General features: G+C 45.9%; 1 protein-coding gene across 5 annotated transcripts; it reads right to left on the minus strand.

Moving 5' to 3' along the window:
- Nucleotides 1-1243: 1243 nt before the first annotated feature.
- C5H4orf54 (chromosome 5 C4orf54 homolog) lies at nucleotides 1244-21785 on the minus strand. Of its 5 annotated transcripts, none has more exons than XR_009519497.1 (3): nucleotides 21690-21785; nucleotides 21479-21544; nucleotides 1244-6054 (listed from the first exon to the last, which is right to left on the minus strand). XR_009519497.1 is itself a non-coding variant. In XM_060012025.1 (3 exons), exon 3 carries the CDS (start codon nucleotides 18727-18729, stop codon nucleotides 13402-13404), a length of 5328 nt encoding a protein of 1775 aa, XP_059868008.1. In that variant the 5' UTR covers nucleotides 18730-18760; nucleotides 21479-21544; nucleotides 21690-21785. The 5 variants fall into 5 exon arrangements, 3 of the variants coding, with proteins under 3 accessions (XP_059868008.1, XP_059868007.1, XP_059868009.1); XR_009519496.1 differs by having other exon boundaries at nucleotides 21479-21556; nucleotides 21690-21771; XM_060012025.1 differs by lacking the exon at nucleotides 1244-6054 and adding an exon at nucleotides 13402-18760.
- Nucleotides 21786-22324: the final 539 nt, after the last annotated feature.

A 22324-nucleotide genomic window follows, 5' to 3' on the forward strand; every position in this document is an offset into this window, starting at 1 on the left:
GGGCCCGTGAGCCATGGCCGCTGAGCCTGTGCGTCCGGAGCCTGTGCTCCACAACGGAGAGGCCACAACAGTGAGAAACCCGCATACTGCAAAAAACAAACAAAAAAAAAAAGAAAAGAAATAATAGGAAATTAGAGGATTCTGAGCCAGCAAGCTAAGGAGCAGAGGAAGCAGAGGATGAAGAGAGGGAGAGGGTTCTAGCCATAGGCAGGATGGCTAAAGCACAAATGAACTCAACAACCAGCAAAATTACCTAGTGCCAGAGATGGCAGGGGACTGTATAAGAACAGGGATGCCAGTGCTCAGGTTTAAGGTGTTTGCTAATGCAGCTGGCTGCTTCGGGTGAAGCACCTGCTAATCTCCATCCCATGTACCCTAAGCCTTCGGCAAAACCCTGACACACATATACAGTCTCAAGTCTGGAATACTCAGGACGGGATGGGTGTCCTGCAATGAAGCCTGCTGGGGCAATGCAATGCAGAGTAAAGGAATGCACACTTGAGGCAAAATGGAAGAATGGAATTTGAGAATTCACTGGAAACAAGAGCTGGAAGCCAGAGGTGAGTCAGGAAAATACAAGGCCTAGAACAGCCCTCAACTTAATTTCTTGCCCGACAACCCCCACACCCTGGACATAGGTAAGGGATTCTGGATCTGTATGTTCTTGTGGAATGTGGTTTCAAGTCTCTTGGGGGTTCAATCTTAAGCTTTCTAGTGACTTCAACTAGTGCTTGACATTTTACGGTACTGATCCTGTGCAGTGGGTCTCCAAATGTGTGCTTCAGATATTTAGGTTTTGAAGGGGCCAGACCACAATTACTCTGCTGGGCCTCAGTGTGGACCCTCAGGGACACTCGTTGTCTGGGTTGCTCTTTGGTGTCAATGGAGCATCTCTCAACTTGGTAGGTGCCCCTCACAACGCTACTTAAAAATGTAAGCAGTTAGATACCTTCGGTTGATCAGGTGAAACACTCCGGGTACAGGGAAAGACCATACCAGACTCTGACCTCCAGAACTGTAAAATAATAAATTTGTGTTGTCTTCAGCCACTAAGTTTGTGGTTCCCACAGCAAGAGAAACTAATACAACCTGGATGTGAAACATTATAATAGAGTATTTTAGGTAAAGGAAGGATTTAAGTTAGAAGACAGAAGAAAATGAAAATGTCCAAAGCTTTTTTCTGAGTTAAAATAAAGAGAAAGAATGCATGTTTTCTTTGCATTTACTTTTACTGGAAAAACAACAACAACAACACTTTTTTTTTTTTCAAAAAGAGTCAAAATAAAAGACCATTACACAAGATCGCACAATCACAAATGCTGGCAATTAAAGGTAAGTAAGCTAGTCAGTCTCACAGAGTCCTTGTCTAAGTAGTTTTCTCCACATGCAATCCACTGACAAAGTAATTCTCAGAGCTTTTGGGCTGGATTCACAGTCACAGTGGCCATGCTCACTGCATTCCATAATTGAATCACATCAGACCTCAAGTAGGAACTCTTCCACCAAGATTTCTATCTTGAGAGCAGTTTAAATGTTCATGTTCTTTCCATTTCCCACTGGCTTTTTTCATAGTCAGGGGTATAATTCAGCGTTATCCAATGTCTTTCTCCATTTACCACACAATTTACTCTCCTCTGTTTGGGACCTAACTTCCTCAGTCTTCACATTCTCTTCAACCATCACTGTCTTTACTGTACAATAAGATGACTTCAATGTAAATATAGAAACCTACATCTTCAAAGGGGGAGAAAAAGAAAGGACCACCTGCTAGAAAAAGATACAGGGATGATAAGTAATTTCAGGGAGCCCTGGATAGCACTTTTTGCCATTAATACCAGCTTATAAAAAGCAAGTAGGAAACTTTAAAAAAGAAATCAAATTCGACGTGTTGTGTGTGTGTGTATGTTTTATTCTGCACCATTATGAATCAAATAGGAAAATAACTAATAATATGCTCTAGCTGCAACATAAAACAAGAATGTTAACAGCTTACAAATGCTACTGTGAACATTTAGTTCTCTTCTGAGACAAGGGGCATACAAATGAGTCCAATTTTCAGAATCCTCCCCTGGGCCTTGTAATGACATGTGACATAGACGGACACTTTTTTTTCCCCCCAAGGACCAGAGTCTGCAATTCCAATTAGATTCAAGCTCAAGGTACGATTTAGCAAATGCTACATGCTTTATTAATGATTTTATGCACCTGTGAGGTCTACTTAGGACCCAGAAGTTAGTTAAGAATATAGAAACAGTCTCTTGAAAATATGTATCATATCTATATGTATACTTCCTTAGGAATTATGTAAAAGTCTAACACAATTTGTGAAGTTGATTTTTATAAGTAGTTTTGTAAAACAAACCTACACATAATTTTTCCCCTCAACAGTACTGATAAAATACAGGGCACCTTTTTCTTTCAAGTATTTGGGTAAAACAGCATACCCTGAGAATTTGGGGTGCAAACCTACACCTTGTAAACTGTAGAATGAAACTCCTCAAGCACCACATTGGAAAATGTATACCGTGATAGCTTTTAAACAGAGACTATTACTGAATGTGTTTTTTCATGCACATATAATATATACTTATCATGAGATTATAGTCAATCTACTTAAGAATCAACACTGTCCTGCACTCCAAAGTATTATTTCAGGTAGCATGAGCATTCAGTTTGCAGCAAACACTGACTTCCGTTTCTATGAAATATGAAAATAATTAAAATGCATTAAATCTCTTTAAGAGGCTAGAATGATGAAGTTAAATCTGAAATTAAGAAACTTATATCGCTAGATATTTTCTAGTGATATAAGGATGGATTTGAAATGTGTGTTAACATTTAAGATTTATCATAAAGATGTCAAAGTGTCATTTGTTTTAGCTTACTTACTCAATGATATCCAGAGAGCCAGACACATACAGACATACGGAGACACAGGCAGACATACAGAGAACCGATATGTTAAGTCACGAACTGCATATCTGGGCTTCATTTCATCCTGAGGGCAATTTCAGTGAGTGCTTTTTAAGAAAAATACATTCTGTTGACTTAGATTTTCGTACGGGTTACAAATTTGTTCAGTTTTCCAAAAACAATTCAAATGGGGCATATTTCAACCTTACCATTTAACCAACAGGGAAAAATAGGAAATGGATCAAGATTTCTACACACAATGCCCTGTGATTCATCTGGAAAACTTAGTCACACATGTAACCCTGAGAGGAAACGGCGAAAGCCAGACTCTGCAATGCTAATTAGATTCAAGCTCCAGGCACTATATAGGAAACGCTACATGCTTTAGTAATGGTTTTGTGTACATGAGCCCTAAAAGAGTAGTTCAGCAGCTAAAAGGACACTGGTAGGGTAATAGTTTTATGGGTCGGAAGGCTTCATAGACTCTTGGTTTTTCCTACTTAACTTGGGTTGAAAAAGGAAGGGCACAACTGTTTTATTCAAATATCAATTCAACCTCAAGAAATAATAAAACAATGAAAATGAGGATTTAGATTTACCTCATGTTTTTAAAAATGTTCCTCGCTATCACTCGAGGTGGTAAATGGCCCGGCAGGTTTGATTTGCTTTCTTATGGCTTGATGAAATGGAAAGCCATAAAATTAACAGTAGATGATATGGTGTTCATAGAATACTATTGTAAAGTCACATTTTAACCACTTGGACATTTACTACATCCACAGCAGCTTCTCAGAGGACACGGCCTCTCTGATAGAACCGACAAATGAAAAGTTCTCCTTTCTTTCCAAGTTTCTGTCCTAGTTTACCTCAATGTGAGAATTTAAGGCTCAGATCTGCTGGTGATAAATCATGATAAATAGCGATAAATAGCTTATGGGCTTCCCAGACCCTTGGTAGGTAAGAACTCTACCACATGTTCTAGGAAAGGAGATGTCTCTCATTTTGAAGACCTGGCAATCCGTTGACTACTTGACACGAGCACTGGGTTTTCCTAAAAGTCATGCACATATAATATATACTTATCATGTATATATTATATATACATGATATTACATGATATTATATATACATGATATTATATATACATGTCATTCTAAAACAGTTTTATCAATTCTGCTTCTACCTGCCAAATCCTATCTGAGTTTCACAAGATGTGTTCAAATACGTGAGATTTCACGGTGCTGCTTTAAGTATTCTAAGCTTAAGATCTTTGATTGAGTCTACTTTCTTATTTCAATATTAAGTGACCTCTTACCCAGCACATCTCTACTGAAAATGAGGAAGGGCTGATGCTGTAAGAGAAGTTTCCCAGTGGTGAAAAATCAAGCAAGCTCTGGGGTGAATCTGTTGATGTACTTGGGTGAGAAGACCTCTATGACAAAGGAATAACGCTTTCCCCAATATGGCACAAGGGCATCTTTTCCAAACACAGAGACTGTTTCATATTTCATGTTCCATGTCTCAGAGAGGCTATCGCTTCATGTCATAGCTCATCAGCCCAATGACTGATTGAATTGTGACCAGAGCTGACTATTCCTGCCTCAAACCTTTCCTTTTACCCAACAGAACTTCTTTTCAGAGTAAGGTCCCTTTAAGGAAGTTCCTGAATGTGAAATTGAGGTTTTTTTTTTTTAAAGAGTCCAACTGAGATGGAAAGCATAAATACAAAGTAATGAGATTACACAAATCATACAAAAATCAGTCTCTCAGTTTTTCTACTCACACCTTCAGTTATGAGTAGTATAAAATTCTGTGGTTTCCAGAAGCTGTTTTAAGCAGAAACCAATACTGATGATCATTAAAATCAAAATAAGGCTTTAAAAAAATTACCAGAATGCTTTATCTTTGAACAAATAAGTAAATAAGAGGAGATTCCTTTAAAAAAAAAAAGTCTGGGAGAACCTTCAAGTTATTGTTTTAAAAAGTAAAGAAATATTCCAACGTAACATTTGTTGAATATATATTGACTCGTTATTATGATGAGCTAAATATTTATCTGTTCAATCAACTCTTCAAAACTCACCATGAACACTCATTAAAATAACCTTCAGAACTGGGCGACAACTGAGGCAGTACTGAATGTCAAGGAAAGATTCTGTGATTTAGATTCTCGACATCTCTAAAAACCATAAAGAGCAAATGATATAAACCTAGGTCACTGCTATGGGTATGGCTAGGGCTGGAGATAATCGGAGCCACCAAACCAGTGTTTACTTTCTACTCCACTGCCCCAAACAGGTCACTCTTCAGACTCCAAATAATCTGTGAGAGACAGGAGTGTGCAACTAAGGAGGGATCATTGAAGAAGAAAAATAATCCTATACACTCATAGCAGAGGTTGGATTCTGAGGGAAGTAGATATTTTATACCTTTCTGAAACTAAGAACTTAACTTTAAATGCAACCACTGGCTCTCTAGTCTTTCAAGCCATTCTATTTTACGGCAACAAATAGTGTCATAGCATTGTACCAATGGGAAAGTTAAAACAAGGCACAAAAGTTAAAACCACCTTTTCACAATCACATTTGAAATCATGCTAAACCCAATAAAAGAACATGTAAAACATAACCAAGAGAATGACTAGGCATGATCCAAAATGCAGACCCATCATATTTAAATCCAAACAAGTGCTACAACTCTGCCAGCCAGCCCTGATATATTCCAAGATTCTGCAGGGAGATTTGTGATGCAAATTACTGATTTGCTCATTCGGTTTACAACAGAACCAATCCTACTCTGTTGTATGTTTTGACTGAACTATGAGAACATGTAAGAGATTGTTTGCCTAGTCACAAATGCAGGAGGGAAAGATGAAGGGAAAGCTTATATTCTGTATTAAAGTATAAAAAGAGATAGTTTTATACAGGAAAAATGCAACCATTCAATCAGCTTTGTAAAACTAAAAGAACACAAGCTGTCTTAACAGGGTTACTCAGGAAAATATAGGAACTTACACACTTGGTTTATAGAAGCAAAAACTAAGAATAACATATGTAGAGGAAGGTTTCCAGATAACTTCTTAGTGCTGTTACAATGCAGCCTTTTGATTCAAGAAGATTCGTCCATCTTTCTGTCTTACTCCTATAAACAAACATAATCAAGGAAAAGATTGTTAGTAAATCTCGCTCTTAAAGAAGGAAGAAAAATGACAAAATACATTTTATTTAACTATTTGGCTAATTTCAGTGTGAATAATGATGAAGTTCACATTTTAAAATGTGTTTGGTGAGTGTGTTTCTGAACCTACTAGACACATCCTACTGACTTTAAGAAATTGCCTCGTGGAACCCTCTCTTTGAAACTTGAATTAAATACAGTCAACCATTCAAAAATTATTTTAAAGTTAAATATTTAGTTTTACTGAAACCATCCATAACAGAGATAAAATAGTATAACCGATATGTTCCTAAAATATACAAAAATGATATTTAAACTAAATTGAAACATTTGAAATTTACCATGAGTTATTAATCTAGTTAAATGAATAAACTCTATACTCTAAAGTGAATGGTCACTACTTAAATTATTTGGAACTTCATATTGTGCATTTTGTTTAAAATGAGATATACTGGTTAGAGCCTATAACTTAGTTAAATCCATTCTAAGACAAGCATTGACATGTTCAAAAGCTTACTGAAAATTAGCCCTTTCTTTCTGTTAATCTCTTTCTCTATATATATCTATTAGAACTTTGCCTAAAAAACATTTTTAAATTAACCTTTGGGAGTTGATATTTGAACGTAATATTATGAAGACAGAAACAGAGTGGCCTACAGGTAGTATTTGTTAGGGATTAGAAGACTATCATGTGAAAAGTAACTTCTAAGAAGTATCAAATAACAGCTATCTAATCAATTATATGCAGAGTTCTGTGGCAAAGGATATTTTAATCCTGCCCTCTAGAAACTGACCTGTGTTAAGTATATACTTAAGGAAAAAGAAGTCTATAAGAATAATTATGGGTTTAGAGAATAGCTCATGTGTATATATTTCAAGTTTGTTGATTTTACTCTTTTGTGTTTTATACCGAGAAATGACTTTCAAGAAGAAAGGGACAGTTGTGGGTTTGGAAACTTCTCATTTGCTAAAGAAGTTTAAAAGTTTTTTTTACCTTAGGACACACGGAGTAGCAACAGGAAAAAAATATATAATTACAAGGGGGAGGAGAAGAAAATAGACTAAGAAGAAAAGTTTTAATGTGGATGCAAGGATCTAGTGACAAGTCGAGCTGAATTCCATCGCGAAGCAAGGTTTGCAAGGACTCTCTGAGCAGAAGGGGGACAGAGAGAGAGAGAGACAAACAGTGAGAGAGAGAGAGAGAGAGAGGGAGAGAGAGAAAACAGTACAGGATGGGGAGAGCAGTCTGAGGAATGGAGGAGAAATCTCTTTCTACCAGCTGCTGGGGTCATTTTCGGGGATCCACAGTCCAGACACGGCCTTTTCATTCTTTGGCAGGATACTGCTTCCGCTTACATTAACTTTCGAGGAATTTTGTTTGAAACTTTGAAAGTAAGAAAATGCTCCAATTCCTATTAAGGATGAAATAATAAAAATTGCCGGTTCAACCTAGCAGAGGGTCACGAAGAAGTCAGTAAAGGGAGAGGAGTGACTGCACTGTGTCACCGGGCAGTTTGGCCTGGATGACTTCCCATGATTTTAGGACCGGAACACATGACAGAGTTCAGCAGGGATGTTGGGTCAGATTTTCCTTTGCTCCACAGAGGTCTGTGCCCAGACTGAGAGGAAAATCACCACATGCAGCTGGCCAACTATGCCCAGAGTTGTGTAACATGCTGGAAAGCCGTGGGGCATACTAGAGGACCCCGACCACAGCCAACTGGCCTGACCCAGGGGATCAGGCAGCCCAAAGGGGACTGCAGAGCTGTGGGCATGACCTCTGGTTTGGGGAAATATCAAGCAATCCTGGGTACGGGTCCCTGGTGCTGTCCTGAGAGTCTACAGGAATAAAGGCTGACTTTCTGCCTTGGTGGAGGGCCCTGAGAGATGAGGGGCTTCTGAGGCATTGACGAGCTTCTAGTCTCCAAGGGAGATAGAACTCTTACTACATGCCATGGACTTTGTGCCACATCCTTTGCAGTGATTTTACCATTCAATCTTCACGACGTTCCTGAGAGGTATCCCCATTTTACAGTTGAGGAAACTGAGGTCCAGAGAGGGCAAGTCACTTGTCCAGAGGAGGAAGATTTTGCGCCAGGGCTGCCTGACTTCATGGTGCAGATACCTGGGTTTTAGTCAAAGCCACACTGTTTCTCTTAGACTGAAAGTCATGAGCCCATCAGTATCCAGTGGGATCCCACGCTCAGGTGACAGACCACACTCGCCCATCCCCACATACACACAAAATTATTACGGACCACACACACACTGGGAGCCACAGCCCCTAGAAGTGCTGGAACTGTTTCTCTTTGGGACATAGGAGAGCTAAACTTTAATCAAAAGAAAAACACATACGGAGGCTTAGTATACGCTAGACATCGCCAGGTTCAGGGTCAAATTCTTACCTTATTCCCTCCCTCTTTTTTCCCAAATAAGGGAAGAAGGACAATTCACAACAAGGAACTGAGACGGGGAGGGCAGAGAGGGAGAAAGTGGGCAAACTAGGGGTCATCAATAAGAGCATGGGCCCCCAAGCTTGAAGGGCCTGGATTTCAGCTGATCTCTTAATCTGGGACAAGTTATTTTTTCATTTGTTAAATAGGGGTAAGAATAGTACCCACTCGTTTAAAGAATCAAGTAGCACCATGTTAAATCTTAGTAGATAATAAATGATTAATACACATTACTTTTCATTTTTTTATTAATTTTGTAGAGAGTTGAGAAGAAAATATAAGGCAATAAAATTGTAGAGAAAGGCACAAAATAATAAGAATGGGGAAAGCTACCATCCAAGAAAAGAGAAAGGGAGAAAAGAAATGGCAAAAAAAAGACACGAGGAAGATAATAAAATAAAACAGCAGCTATATATAATAATCAGGAGAGGAAGCCACAATCAAATTAGGAAAAATATAGATATAAATGAATTGACTCAAGAACGTAATCATGGGATGAGCTGGAAATGAAATGTCGAGCTTGCAGCCTGCAGCCAGCAGCCTCGTCCATCACCTGGCCTCGTGCACAAGGCTGCAGAGAACGCAGGTGAAGGAGCCGCAGCTTCAAGCCTGCCCTTGAAGCTGTCCAGTCTGTGGTGACAACAGACTCCAAACAGAAAAGGGAGGAGAAGGAAAAAAGCAAAGTGGGGCTTTAAACTAAATCAACTTCAAGTGAATGGGAAAGGAGAAACCACAATAAGGAATTAAAAAAAAAATAGCAAAGAACAGAAAGTAAATTCTCAAATAAAAGGCAAGGGAAGAAAAGAAGGGAAGTAAACTGTGGGCCCGACCCCAAGATGGAGGACCAGATAGAAGAGTGGCCCTGGGGAGAAAAAAAGAAGGGGACTGGGAAGCAGGAAGAAAGAAGCAAATGGAAAATAGACTCTGGTCTGGGATGATTTAGGTTTTGAGTCCCAACTCTGCCCCAGAGGGACACTGTGACTTACGAAGGGTCACTTAACTCAGGGGGTAGAAATGACTCTGAGGGGGTGAGAAGAAAAGAAAGACCAACGATGCAGGAACAACATAAAGCACACTCAGAAATGAAGAAACAAATGGGTAACGTTTTACAGAAAAAAGAATAGACATTCAAAGGAAACAAAATAATTGTAATACCCACTGGGTAGCAGGCATGGTGCAAATTAAAGTTTTCTGTTGTTATTCTTACACATTTATCTTTATGCCCTTGTAAACGGTATTTAGTATCAAGTCTCAAATTTTAAAACAAAAATATGGTATCTAAGTGGCTGGGCAGGAGAAAGCAGGAAAGTGAATATGTTAGGAAAGGAAAAATACAGCTACTTGTCTCGAATGACAGAAAACAAAAAACTCTCATCAGAAAAGGCATCAAAGGTCCTGTGGAGAAGGAACTTCCAAAACTAAAATGAACAAATAACAAAGGCCTAAAACAGAAAAGGCCTAACAAAAACGGAGAGAGTTGTGAAGTTTTGAACTGTTGTGCTCAGCACACTGGTGTGTTATCAATGGGTTCCTGTTGTGACTTTCCGGCCACTGCGCCACCGGCTGGGAACAGCCTGGTCCATTTATCACAATGTGTGATGTCATTACTAAATACAAACAAAATACGTAATATTACTACTTATCTTCTGAGATGGGTTGTGACCTGGCAAAGTTTGAGGAGCACTGCAATTTTCACCACAGGAGGAAGAGAGGTAGGGAAGACCCTACCTATGAAAGCAAAACTAGAGGAAAATTCGTAACAGAATAATCCGAGAGTAGCAGCAGCTGGCTATGCTCAAATCTACACAGGGGAGAAAGAAAGGCTCCCTGTTACAACGTGCAGCTAAAAATAGATGATGAAATACTTATTATTTGAGCTGGAAGGAATCTTAAAGGTTAAGACAGGACTTGAACACTGGTTTTGCAGTTCTGCATGTACGGTCTGTGTCCTCCAGCTGGCTCTTGGACTGTGGGACGGTACCAGGTCACGTGTGGCTTTATAGCCTCACTGCAGAGTACACTGTGCCTGGCGGAGTGTAAACATGTAATTCACGTTTGTTGAATGAATGATGGAATTAGTGCTTTTTGTTCAAATATTCATTTCACAAATGTCTGGAGAGGCAGAGCAGATCCACTGCACTTCTCTGTCCTCCTTCTTGCGTTTCATGCCTCCTACCAACAAACAAACAGCGCATGGCGTGGTCCAGGAGCTGGGAGCCAGGCCCATCCTGGCTCTCTCACTCTCTGGGGACCTCAGCAAAACCATTTCTTTCTAAGCCCCAGTTTTCTTCTCTGTGAAATGCCGTGCTTGGATCAAACCATTTATGTGACTTCTAGTTGAAAGGGGCACATAAAACCCTACCCTACCGCAAGGAAAAACTCTGGAGTAAGTCTGGTTTTCAAAGGAAATCTCAAACCGAAAACAGCTTCCAAGCCTTCTCACACTGACCATCCATCCGTATGAACAGCAACTGATGGATGGGGGTGTACAATGTAATTTTTGATATATCTGAACCGTGTTTAAATTTTTTTCACACAAGGAAAAGAACTATACACTTCTTTTTTATGTATCTGACTTTTCTTTGGAAAGTGGCATAGAACTTTCAGGATGGTGAGTTTTGAAGGATTTTTATAATAATTTCAATTATTATCTGAATTTGGGTAATTAGATTTTTGCCTGTACACAAAAAGCTAATAACTAGCTCCTGACTAGTCTTTTGCTTTCTATCTTTAGGACTGTGGACTAAAATAAAGGTTAAAGAAGGGAAAGCTTTCAAAGAAATCACTGTTCAAATCTCCCATACAGAAAACTCTGATTTGTATTTGTGTCTGATGGAAACAACTCCAGGCCTAATCTCTCCAGGCTCATCAGACAGGAGAAAGGCCAAAGGCAGCTGCTACAGGGACACGATTCGAGCGTGTGCCCGGTTCCTCCCTCCTCTGGGCCCTGTCCTCCCTTCCCCTTGCTCTGCACCTGCACAGCCCACACAAAGGCCTCGCAGGATTAGCTGCTCCCAGAGAGCCGTAGGTAAACATCCCACCTGTCCAGAAGATGAAAATGCTTTTATCTAGAGGCTACTCTTTTCCTTCTACAAAATGAATTCTCTAAATCTGCCCCTCTTCCACATGCATATTTCTTTATTTTCTACACCGAACAATAGGTACATTATTTATATTTAATCTTCCCTCCCCTCTGTATTTGTGGTCATTACATAGGGCCCGTTGCAAATTCTTGGAAAGGAAATCATCTGTTTCTAGATTGCAAGTAAAATGAGCCTTGTGCTTTCACCTGAATTCTTACAGAAAGACCCAAGGATTTTTGAACAGTGGCCTAAGAAATGTTACTATGCATTACATTTCTTGCAGTCCAAGAAATGTAATGCATAGTAACAATCCCTTAATTCGGAAAGGTTTTATATTTTTCAATACACTATTGTATCATCTGGCATTCAGATACATTTTGAGGAGTAGAGATTACTGACACATGAGTGTCATGTGTGCTAGAGAGTTTGCATGTCTAAGAACACACAGCCGGTGAGAAGACGCTGGGACTCTGATCTAATGATCCTACTTCCTAATTTAAGGCTCTTTCCTTGAAGAAAGAAACAATGTTCCTGTTTCTTTTAAGCACAGAAGAGAGAGGAATGGCTTATTTCTTTCATACAAGCATAGAAAGGGCTCCTCTCCTAAAAATGAAGGTTCAGTATGATCTTACCAAAGAGTGAACCTCCTTAGAAGCATTTATGATGTCAACCCTTCCTCATGTGAAGAGGACAGGAGAATGAGAGGGCAAATTTCTCCCCACAGGGCTGGCAGCTTTGTGCTGTATCTGAAGGTTGCCCCTGTCTTATGTTTTTGACCTGAAGTGTCCTGGTTCGGAAAACCCGAGCTCACCTTTCCTATCAAGTTCCATGGACTGTAGTTACAGCCAGGATTCCTGTCGGTGAATCTGAATTAATTTGGGTGTCAGGATCTACGTCTGCTTCATCTGATTTCCTTTAGTGGGGGCAAGGGGGAGTTGATTCTTTTCTGAAGGGAGAGGATGCAGATAGGAAAATGAGTGCCCTGTAGGGATCAGCAGCAGAGCCTAGTGGATTCAGTCTGAACGAACTGGATCAAACACAGCAGCTCCATTTCAGGAGTCACTGCAGGCCCGGAATCTCCTCCTCCCCTGGAGGTCAAGCCGAGTGTGTGTGTGTGTGTGTGTATGTAAAATACCTTAAAGACTGGACTCACCTAAGAAAAAGTATTCTGATGGTCTGAAAACAAAAACAAGAGCTTAAAAATATAGCCTTTTTGTATAAGAAACTCCAAGAGGAAGATGTGGTGGAGGGAGAGAAGCCTTTCTGTAGATTTTAGAAAACCTCCTAACAAGAAAATGTCAGTCTTTGACTCTCTTTACTCTGAGGAGTAACCAGAGTAACGGTGTCCCCAAGGATTTTCGTGCCTGTCACTGGGGTTGCTAAGAATAGAGTGGAGCTCGCTCACTCCACAAAATCCAGACCGGGTTTTTATTGCTTCCCCCTGCCAGTCTTCACCCAAGGCTAACCTGAGAGATCCAGGGTTCACCTCCCTCCCACTCACTGTGGGAAAAACACTCAGGCAATTTGAAAAGGTCAAAGGGGAAAGGCCAGCTGTGGGACTGAGGAGTGGGCAAGAAAATTAGCTCCTTAATAATACGGATGCAGTTTTTGCTCTGTTCTTCCGAAATGCCCATTTCTAGAGACAGCCTCCGCTGCTGTAAGTCTGCCCCTTCAAACACAAAGAAATAGGACTGCTGTTAATCCCTTAAACGTGATTATCGAAGTGATGTCCACTCACCAGCAGCTGTGCCCTTCTGCTTTCTGGTGGCCGCCCATCATCTGTGTTCCACCACGAAGCTCATGGTGGTGCCGTCAAAGGAGGGGGGGGCGATGATCCGCGGCCCCAGGGGCTGCGAAGTGATGCTGATGACAGGCTTGCCATGCAGCTGGGCAAAGCCCTTGGCCCCCACCAGCTGGGATGTGGCCGCTGGGGCAGAGGAGGAGGTGGGAGACTGACCGGAGGACATGAAGTAAGGGGCCTCGGTGAAAGATGCAGCTGCCTCTTTGCTGGGGGGCTCTGCTGCCACGGGGGAGAGCTCGGCGCCCCTTGGAGTGTGAGCAATTGGCGTGGGCTGCAGGGCATTGGTGGGCAGCACCGTGGGCAGAAACCCGGGGTAGATCATGTAGGCGGGGCCGTAGGCCCCCGGACTCAGGGCCAAGGGAGGCCCGGGGAGGGACATGGGAGCCACAGCCTGCTGCTGGGAGGTCATGGGCACGTCCACATACTGCCCCGTCTCGGGGTCAAACAGTCTCCGGGTCATGGGCTGTACTGGTGTGTCCACCAGATAGTACTGGCCGGTTGTCACATCCAGGAGCATCTTGCGCTGGGTCTGCGGAGGCTGCGGCTGCTGGAAGGGGTCTGTGGGGACCGGAGCTGGGCCCACAGGTGCCGGGGCAGGCATGCCTGGTGGGGAGAAGCAGAGGACCTGGGGCTGGGCCCCCTGGAGGGTGAAGGGCAGCAGCTGCTGGTGGTAGATCGTGGTGGGGGGATGCTCGGGGCTCTGTGGCTCTGCGGGGGCAGCTACCGTGCCCCGGGGGTCGTCAGGCTTGGTGCGCCAAGCTGGCCGGCTGGTTCCGCTGACCTGAGAGCCTTTGGGGCTACTGGGGACCTGACTGCGGGCACTCAGCGGGGGCAAGCTGCAGAGAGTGGTGGCTGAGGAGGGAGGGGCCTCCCTCCCCGCCCCAGGCCTGCCTGGAAGCTCCCCAGCTGCAGAGCTCCCTTTAACGGGGATGGTCAGGTAATTCTCGCAGTCGCTGTGGCTCTTTTCCAGATGGCTGCCATTCTTCCTGTTGGTCACCTCTTCGAGAGATGCCCGAGAGGCCGGAGAGATCTTGAGAGACCGGAGTCCCTGCGATTTGATGCCCTTTGCCGCCGAAGGGCTCTCTGCAGCGGGGCCTTGTGGGAACTTGCCAGCGACACCCCCAGTTTTCTGGGTGCTGCTGGCGCTCACTGTGAGCACGTTCCGGTGGCTGGGGAGCGGGGGCAGGGGCTGGGTTCTGTCCACATCCTTGTGCACCGGGGGGATATAGAGGGACCGGGGCCTCTCCCTGGCCAGGTTCTCAAAGGCGGCCGCGCGGGCGGACACACTCTCGGCGCTCGGGTTGGAGTTCCTCCGCTGCAGACGCTCTATGGGGCCCCCTCGCAGGACCACACCTGCGCCTTTGTGCCCGGCGCCCCGCTCTTCCGCCCCACCCACCCGTTTGGCCAACTTGTCGGGGTCCCGCTCAGCACCCCCGGCCCCTTCTCTCTCCTCACTGGCGATGAGCGACAGGACGTGGCTGTCGGTCATCAGGGGCAAGGGGTCGCTTTTCCGCTTCCACTCGTTCCTGTTGAAGCTGTACAGCTCTTCCATGGACCTCACAGCCGCCGTCAGCTTCTCCAGAGCATTGCGAGATGTCTTGGGGCCTCTTCCTTCCTCCTTGACCTCCTCCTCCTTGGCCTTCTCTGGGGTCTTCTGAGCCTTGGAGACGATCTTGAGCACGGGCAGGTACGAGCCCTGCTCAGGCTTATTGGGGGCGATGGTGGCCACGGGCAGCCTGCCAGATGCCCTGTGAACCAAGACTGTCCCTTCCGGCGAGGAGGAATTCAAGGCCCTGCTGCTGCCCTCCATGCCCACGTTCTCCCTGGGCTCTCGGTCTGTGCCGTCTTCCCTCTGGTTCACCACAGCCTGGCATGTAATCACCATGGGGGACAGGGATTCCGAGCCACCAGCTGCAGGAGCCAGCGGCCTGGGTTTGGGCCCGGTCAGCCCCTGCTCTGGGGTAACGCTGCCCTTGTCACTGCTGTCCCCTGACGCTTTGATGAGTTTCCGGACATCTCTTACCTGGTGGAGGGGGCCTTGGGCCTTGGACTTGTCCCTGACATCTCTCACCTGGAACTGGGGCACTTTTTCCAGGTTGTCCCCCCGGAAGAGTTTCTGCTGTGCCCTGCTGTTGTCCTCAGTGGTCTTGAAGAGGTTCGAGGCGCCGCCACTGGCCAGTTTGGGTGTGAGCAACTTGGCGATGTTGAAGTCCGAGCCCGGCTGCTGCACGCTTCCCAGCCGGATCTTGATCTCGGGAGCCTTGGGCCTGACCACTGCTGTGGAGGTGGCCTGGGCAGCGGGGTGCTTGGTGGCCTGCTTGCCCGGCTGCTTGTCCTTGGGTGTCTGCTGGATGTTGGGGACAAAGAGGCGAGACATGATGGTGGACTTACTGGCAGAGATCTCCCCGAGATCAGCCCTCCAGTCGCCCCCTTTGGGGAGTTTCAGCTTCCCGATGGGGGCCTTTTCTTCCCGCTTGTCAGCCTCCTTCTCCTTCCATGACCGGAATGCACTGTTCTGACTACGGAGGAAGATGCTCTTGACAGTCTCTGATGCACTCTTTTTAATTTCACACACTTCTACCGGGGGTCCATCGGCGAAATTACGGCCGGAGCCTGCATGGCTCTCCCGAGGGGCACTGGCTTTGAAAACTGGGGATTTAGACCCAGCTACGGACCCCTCCCCACCTGCATCAGACACGCTGACCACCGTGTACTCAGAGCCGGCCTCCGAGTGACGAGAACTCTGCCTCTGCAGGCCCTTCTCCCGCTGCTTCTCACCCCCGGGGGGAGTGCCCTCCGTCTCCTTGGAGGTGCTGGAGAGGTTATGGTGGGATGTGTCACTGACTTCTCCCCTCTCCATTTTGAACTCATGTTCCCGCTGCATCTTCTTGGAGATGACGTTTTTGAGCAGACTGGAAGCAAACTTGGACTTCTTCTGGGGGCCGTCAGCTCGGGAGGCAAGCCTGCTGCCCTCAGAGGTCTCCGAGCCATCATCCGTGTACACTGACCCGGGGCCCTTGCTGGGGCCTTTGGTGGCCCTGCAGGGCCCCGCGGCGGAGCTGGCTTTGCTCTCACTGCGTAAATTCAGAGGCTCGAGAAGGGTGACCACGTGGGAGCCCGACTGGACCTGCTTCTGGAAACACAGAGGTGTCTCCACGTGTTTGATCTCCCCCTCGACTTTGCTGACCACGAACTCCAAGGCCTTGGTCTGGGACTTCTTGGACTGGATGTAGAGCTGGTCTGCGGTCGTCCTGGCCCCACTGCCCTTCCTCAGACCCGCAGCCATAGAGGCAGCGCTGCTCCTGAGGAGACTCTGTTCCACCCTGGCTCCAACGCCTGCGCATTTCAAGTCCAGGAAGGCCGACCAGCGCCCAAAGCCGACTTCGGAGAGCGACGAGGACTCCCGGGAACTGATGTTCAGAGCCTCAAAGTAGGGGTAAGCGAGGCTCCGGAAGGCCCGGGAGGTCAGGTTACGCACCTCTTTGTCGGCGTCGTCCAGCTCGCTCACGGCACTGGAGGCCCCGCTGGAGGAGTCCACCAGCTCCTTCGCCCGGACGGCCCCGCACCGCGTTTGCAGGCGAGCAGGGACGGCGATGAATTTCTTCGCATGGTCCTGAGCCACGGCTGCAGCCGGGTCTTGCTTCAGTGAACTTGAATTGTGTTCAGCAGCTGTAGAGACGCGGAGGCTCATGTCGCCTTCATGCTTGGCAGCGTAAATAATGTTTTGCTTTGCACACACGTTGCTAGGCTCATTTATAGCCCGGGAAGTCGGTTTGATTGATAGGAGGATCTGGCCTGCTGCACTCCCGCAGCTGCTTGCGACGGCTGAGGCTGCCTCCAGCGGCTGCAGCAAGGGCTCACACGGGGTGGCAGTGCCAGGCCCCGTGGCTGGGGGAGTGGGGTTGCTGTCCGAGGGGCCGCTGCCCACTTCCGTGCTGCTGGTGTCGCCACCGCTGCTGTCCGCGCTGGGGCGGGCGGGGTCACTGTCGGTGGGGCTGGGTGTCCGGGTGGCGTCGGTGCTGGGAGCGGTGCTGAGGTAGCAGCTGTTGTCATCGTCCTCTTCGCTCGGCGTGGTGACGTCCTCTGGGGTCTCGTCGCTGCCACCAAAGGAAGCATAGTCCACGAATGAGTAGATCACGTTGTTGTCCTCGAAATCCCAGCGGGAGGCCAGGCCCACGTCGAAATCTGTGTCCTGCTCTACCTCGCTCAGCTGGATCTCGTGGGTGGTGATGTAGTGAGCCTCCTGATTCTGGGGGGGGTCCCTGCTGCCCTGAGACTTGGCAATCATGTCTCTGCACTCGGTTCTCTCTCCTCCTCCTGGTTTTTCCCCTTCTTCTCCTCCCTTGGGCTGGCAGCTCACTGCGTTCTCACAACTGTCACTCTCAAAGTCTAACAGTGAGGACGAGGTGGCCAGAGCCCCCGTGGATGTGGTGGTATCACCCGTCTTGGAAAGGCCACCTTCCTCTGCTTTGTCCACCAGGGCGGAGGAGGGAGACGAGAGGCTGCTGCCTTCATCAGTGCCGGAGAACTGGGGTCCGGAGGCTTCCAGGGAGGCAGGATTCTTCTGGGGGGCTGGAGCCTCACACTCTTGGCTGCCGGCTTCGTCTTGGGCTTTCTCCTTGGGGCTGCTAGAGCCCCTCTGATCCCCCGGGCGCTGCTCCAGAGTAAGTCTCATGGTCCGGGGACTGTCCCTCTGCACTCCAGCTGAAGTGCGCATCTCCACATATTTCTCTTCTCGCTGCGAGGAGGCCGATGGCTTGAGAAGTGGCCGCAGCTGCTGCTTGAGCTCCTGGCGATCTTGAGCTCCGCTCACCCCCTCCCTGACCTCCTTCGGTCTGGCCTGCAGATTCAGCTCAGGAGGGGCGCCTTCCATTCTGAGCCCTCGCCTAGGTTTCAGTGACAGGAGAAGACAATGGGGAGCACCGGGGCGGTCCCGGGCCCCTCCCTGGCCCTGGAGGGGCTGCAGAGTAGCCCGAAGCAGGGTCCCACGTGCCTGGATTGGCCCCAAGGCTATAGGCACCACTGCCGCGGCTGCCACCAGCTTCCGGTTCTTCAGCCCCTGTGGCGGGGCCCCGGCGAGGCTGAGGGAGGAAGGAAGGCTCCTGGATGGGGCGGCAGAGGTGGTCTGTGGCCAGGGGGCTGCGGCTCCGGCCGAGACCGTGGCCAGCTTCCCGTAGCTGAGCTGTTCTGTCCAGTTGTTTGCCTGGCACCATCGGCAGCTAGGAGTCTGAATGCCATCGGCCACGGAAGGAGCAGCATCTGTAGGCCGACCCTGGGACTCCCAGAAATGAAAGGAAAGCATGTGCTGTTTCTTGTGAAGCCTTGTTCCTTTCCTGGATGGGGTAAGAGTGGGTCACGTCATTCCAGAAATATTTTTAGTGTCTATTCCCTAGTCATACGGAAACCACACTTGAGGGTAGAGAGAAGAGGCTCTAAGATGAAGAGAGAGTGTTGGGGGTGGAGGAGGCATGTGGGTTCTAACTGAAATCAACCAAATGTCCTATGTAATCTATTACAGGGATGTCTAGCAAGTATGAAATTGTTCTTTACTGACTGTCATCTTTCACTCCCAAGTCTGATTAGATGTTTTTTTCCCCCTTGTTCTTAAATAAAACCCAAATTCAGCATTGCATTTCAAATCAATTAAGGACAGCTCTGAAAGACTTCAAAATCTCCCTTGAACATATGGTAGCTTTAAGTTTGTCTCAAAATCTATGCATTTCCTTTCTCTTTCATCTCAAATCAATCAAGTTCTGGTCATAAAACTTTTCACAGGAATAAAACACTCTGTCCTTCCTTCCCCAAAGTCCTACTTTACGAAACGTAATCTGTTTGTTTAAAAATAGGAAGAAACCCTTCTAGAATCTTTACTGTGCACTCGAAGTGTACAGGGGCAATTTTTAAAGACTTAGAACTTAACATTTCAAATAAACTTTTAATTATAGTCACTAAAAAGGAGCACATGGGTTAAAAGTGACACGACTTCAAATCCCTACCACCTCAAGCAAGTTCCTTAAACTTCTAAAACCGTGGCAAGACAATAAACCTCCACTTAAATATAGCCTGGGCTGCAGCCTCACGGGTCAGTTACACTGGCTGAATTCCAGACCTGCAGGGCACCAAGTCAAAAGGCACAGAAGAACAACGAATACTCTTACCCTTCCTGAGTACAGTGCGGCTTGGAGGGAGGTTCAGAGAGGAAATGTGACCCACTGGCATGCCCCGTGGCAACGAAGCCCAAATCCCAGTTCACTGGCTCTGAGATCCTTCCATTTCAAACAGTTCAGTAGTTGTGTAAATGAATTTGCCAGGCAACCCAAATGGGGGTTCTGTACTGGCCATCCCCAGAGCAGATCCCTTGGCTGCTATCCATGGAGAACCACGACTCTTGGTTTGGTGAGATCTGGCCCTCATCGTCTGCCAGGCCCAATTCCACCACTATACATAGTCTATGTGTCACTTATGCCGATTGAATAAAGCACTATTTTAAACATTCACATTTGTGGGGAACAAAAATAACACCATCAACCATCCCCTTCCAACATGAAGGCAACCCTCACACAGAAAAATGTTCCTTCCTCTGCATGGGCGTGGGAGGAGGCATGGAGTGGGGGCCCCTAGCAACTGAAGCATCGCCTTCTCATCCTTGGGATGTGGACGGCACAGCCCTGCCATTCTCCCCAGGACAACTCCCTTCTGCCCACATCACTGCCATTAAAAACAGGACATAGGGAAGGCTGGCAATATCAAGTATCACAATGTGGATATAAAGCCAGAGCGCTAGATGAAGAGAGTAAAAGAGAAAAGGAAACAGAGAGGGGGAGAGAGGAAGGGAACGAAAGAAAAAGAAGGAGAGAGAGAGAGGATTTGCTACATTTGCAATCAACTGTTTTGATTATGGAGAACCGTGTGCAATGGCACAAAATCGTGGATTTTTTTTTTTTTTTTCTGTAGGTGGACCTCTCACTGTTGCGGCCTCTCCCGTTGCGGAGCACAGGCCCCGGACGCGCAGGCTCAGCGGCCATGGCTCACGGGCCCAGCTGCTCCGCAGCATGTGTGATCGTCCCGGACCGGGGCACGAACCCGTGTCCCCTGCATCGGCAGGCGGACTCTCAACCACTGCGCCACCAGGGAAGTGCCCTGGATTCCTAATGATAATAAAAATTTTAAATCATAATAATTACAATATGAGTTACAAAGTGTTTACTATGTGTGAGACGCCATCTGAAGCACCTTTAAATGTGTCTGTATTAATTTATTTAATTCTCATCACAATTTGGTGAGTTAGGTACAATTATTGTAGTGGTTTTACAGATGGGAAAGCTGCAACACAGGGATGTTAAGAAATTGTGGAGCAGAATTCAAACCTGGGCTGTTTAGTTCCAGACTTTGACCCTAAACCGTGATGCTACAGAGTCTTGCTGACTTCCACGCTCAGATACTCTCTAGGGCGCCCAGATGCTCAATTAGACGGGAGCAACGCATCCTAGGCAACTTCACCTGCATGACCACAAGTCAACCACATCACCGTTTCTCGGTTTTGTTTTGTTTTGTTTATATCATCAACCTGTGTACACATTATGTATTCAGGGATTAAGGAACATGAGCGTATACATAAAATGAAATAAAATATAATCGGCTCCTCCAGGCAAGTAGAGTGTTCTCAATGCCCCATTTCAATTTTGCTTTGAAGCCTTGGACGAGAAACCCTGAACACTTCCTCAAGCTCTGTGGGCCATGCACACTCCACAGCTGAATAGAAGATGGAGTTTCTGCCCATCAAGGCAATTATAGTCTAAGAAGAAATTTTTCCAGCACTTTCCATATGGCCCTGTCTGTCATGACAACTCAGCAGATTTGAGCAGTTTTGCCTTGCAGTTGGCAAAGTACAAAATTGGAAGGTCAGATGCCCTGGATGTAGGTTAAAGCATAATTGTCTAATGCCCTGAGTTCTGGAAACTTACTTCCAGAGTTTTGCTTCCTCCAGAGAGTGCACCCCTAGCCAAAGCCCCCCAGCAAAGAGAGAGGGTTATCCTAAAAGAGGTACTTACCTCCAAAATATCCGTGTGCCTCCTTTTCTCTCTTCTGTCTAAGTGAATGCCAGTGTAGGGAAAAATCTGTAGAAAAACCTTTTTTAGATAAGGTCAATTTCCGAAAAGTGGGGTTTAATTCAAACCACAAATTCTGTTTAAAAATCAAAAAAGCAGAGAATTTGGAGTAGGACAGATTCTATTAAAAGATTTTAAAAAAAGAAACTCATACCTGGAAAAACAAAAACCAGTTGTAGGGTAAAGTAAAACAATTAAGAACACCAAACTTCTGCCCTCTGGCATTTTCAGAGCTCTGGATCAGTGTATGTTACTATGCAATACTCTCAATTCTTTTGAAAAAAACTTTTGTCATTCATTAGCCATAGAGCCTTATATTTCCTCACATGACTACAGTCATCTTTTTTTTTTTGCAGATGAACTCAGTGGTTGCCTACCTGATCTCAGCTCTTGAGCAATTAACAGTGACTAATGCCACCAGCATTAAACCATGTTAAGCAAGCATGCTTGCTAGACCAGGCAAGGTATACTCGGCAGACAGCTTTATATGGGAATTCAAAGAGCAACAAAAAGGAAATGACTCGTGTCATTATTTTTATCTCTGCAGAGAAAGTTTCTTAGCATTCCCTGAAAGTCTTGTGAAATGTATCATAGTAGGGAAAACTTTAACATGATTAAAGAAATGAAGAATGAAGGCCAGGCTATCCACCAACTGGTAAAAGGGTATGGTTATGTTTCAGGTCTCTGACAGTGACATAGTATGATAGACAAACACCTCATTTGAAAGGAAGAACAGTTTATCAGAGGTAGACTGGAAGAGCAGAAATGAAGAGGTAGGTTTAAACTCTG

Source organism: Delphinus delphis, chromosome 5 (assembly GCF_949987515.2).
Source record: "Delphinus delphis chromosome 5, mDelDel1.2, whole genome shotgun sequence".
Taxonomy (NCBI): domain Eukaryota; kingdom Metazoa; phylum Chordata; class Mammalia; order Artiodactyla; family Delphinidae; genus Delphinus; species Delphinus delphis.

Coding starts and splice junctions, on each gene's coding strand:
- C5H4orf54 (XM_060012025.1), bottom strand. CDS start 18,729: ATGCTTTCCTTTCATTTCTGGGAGTCCCAGGGTCGGCCTACAGATGCT.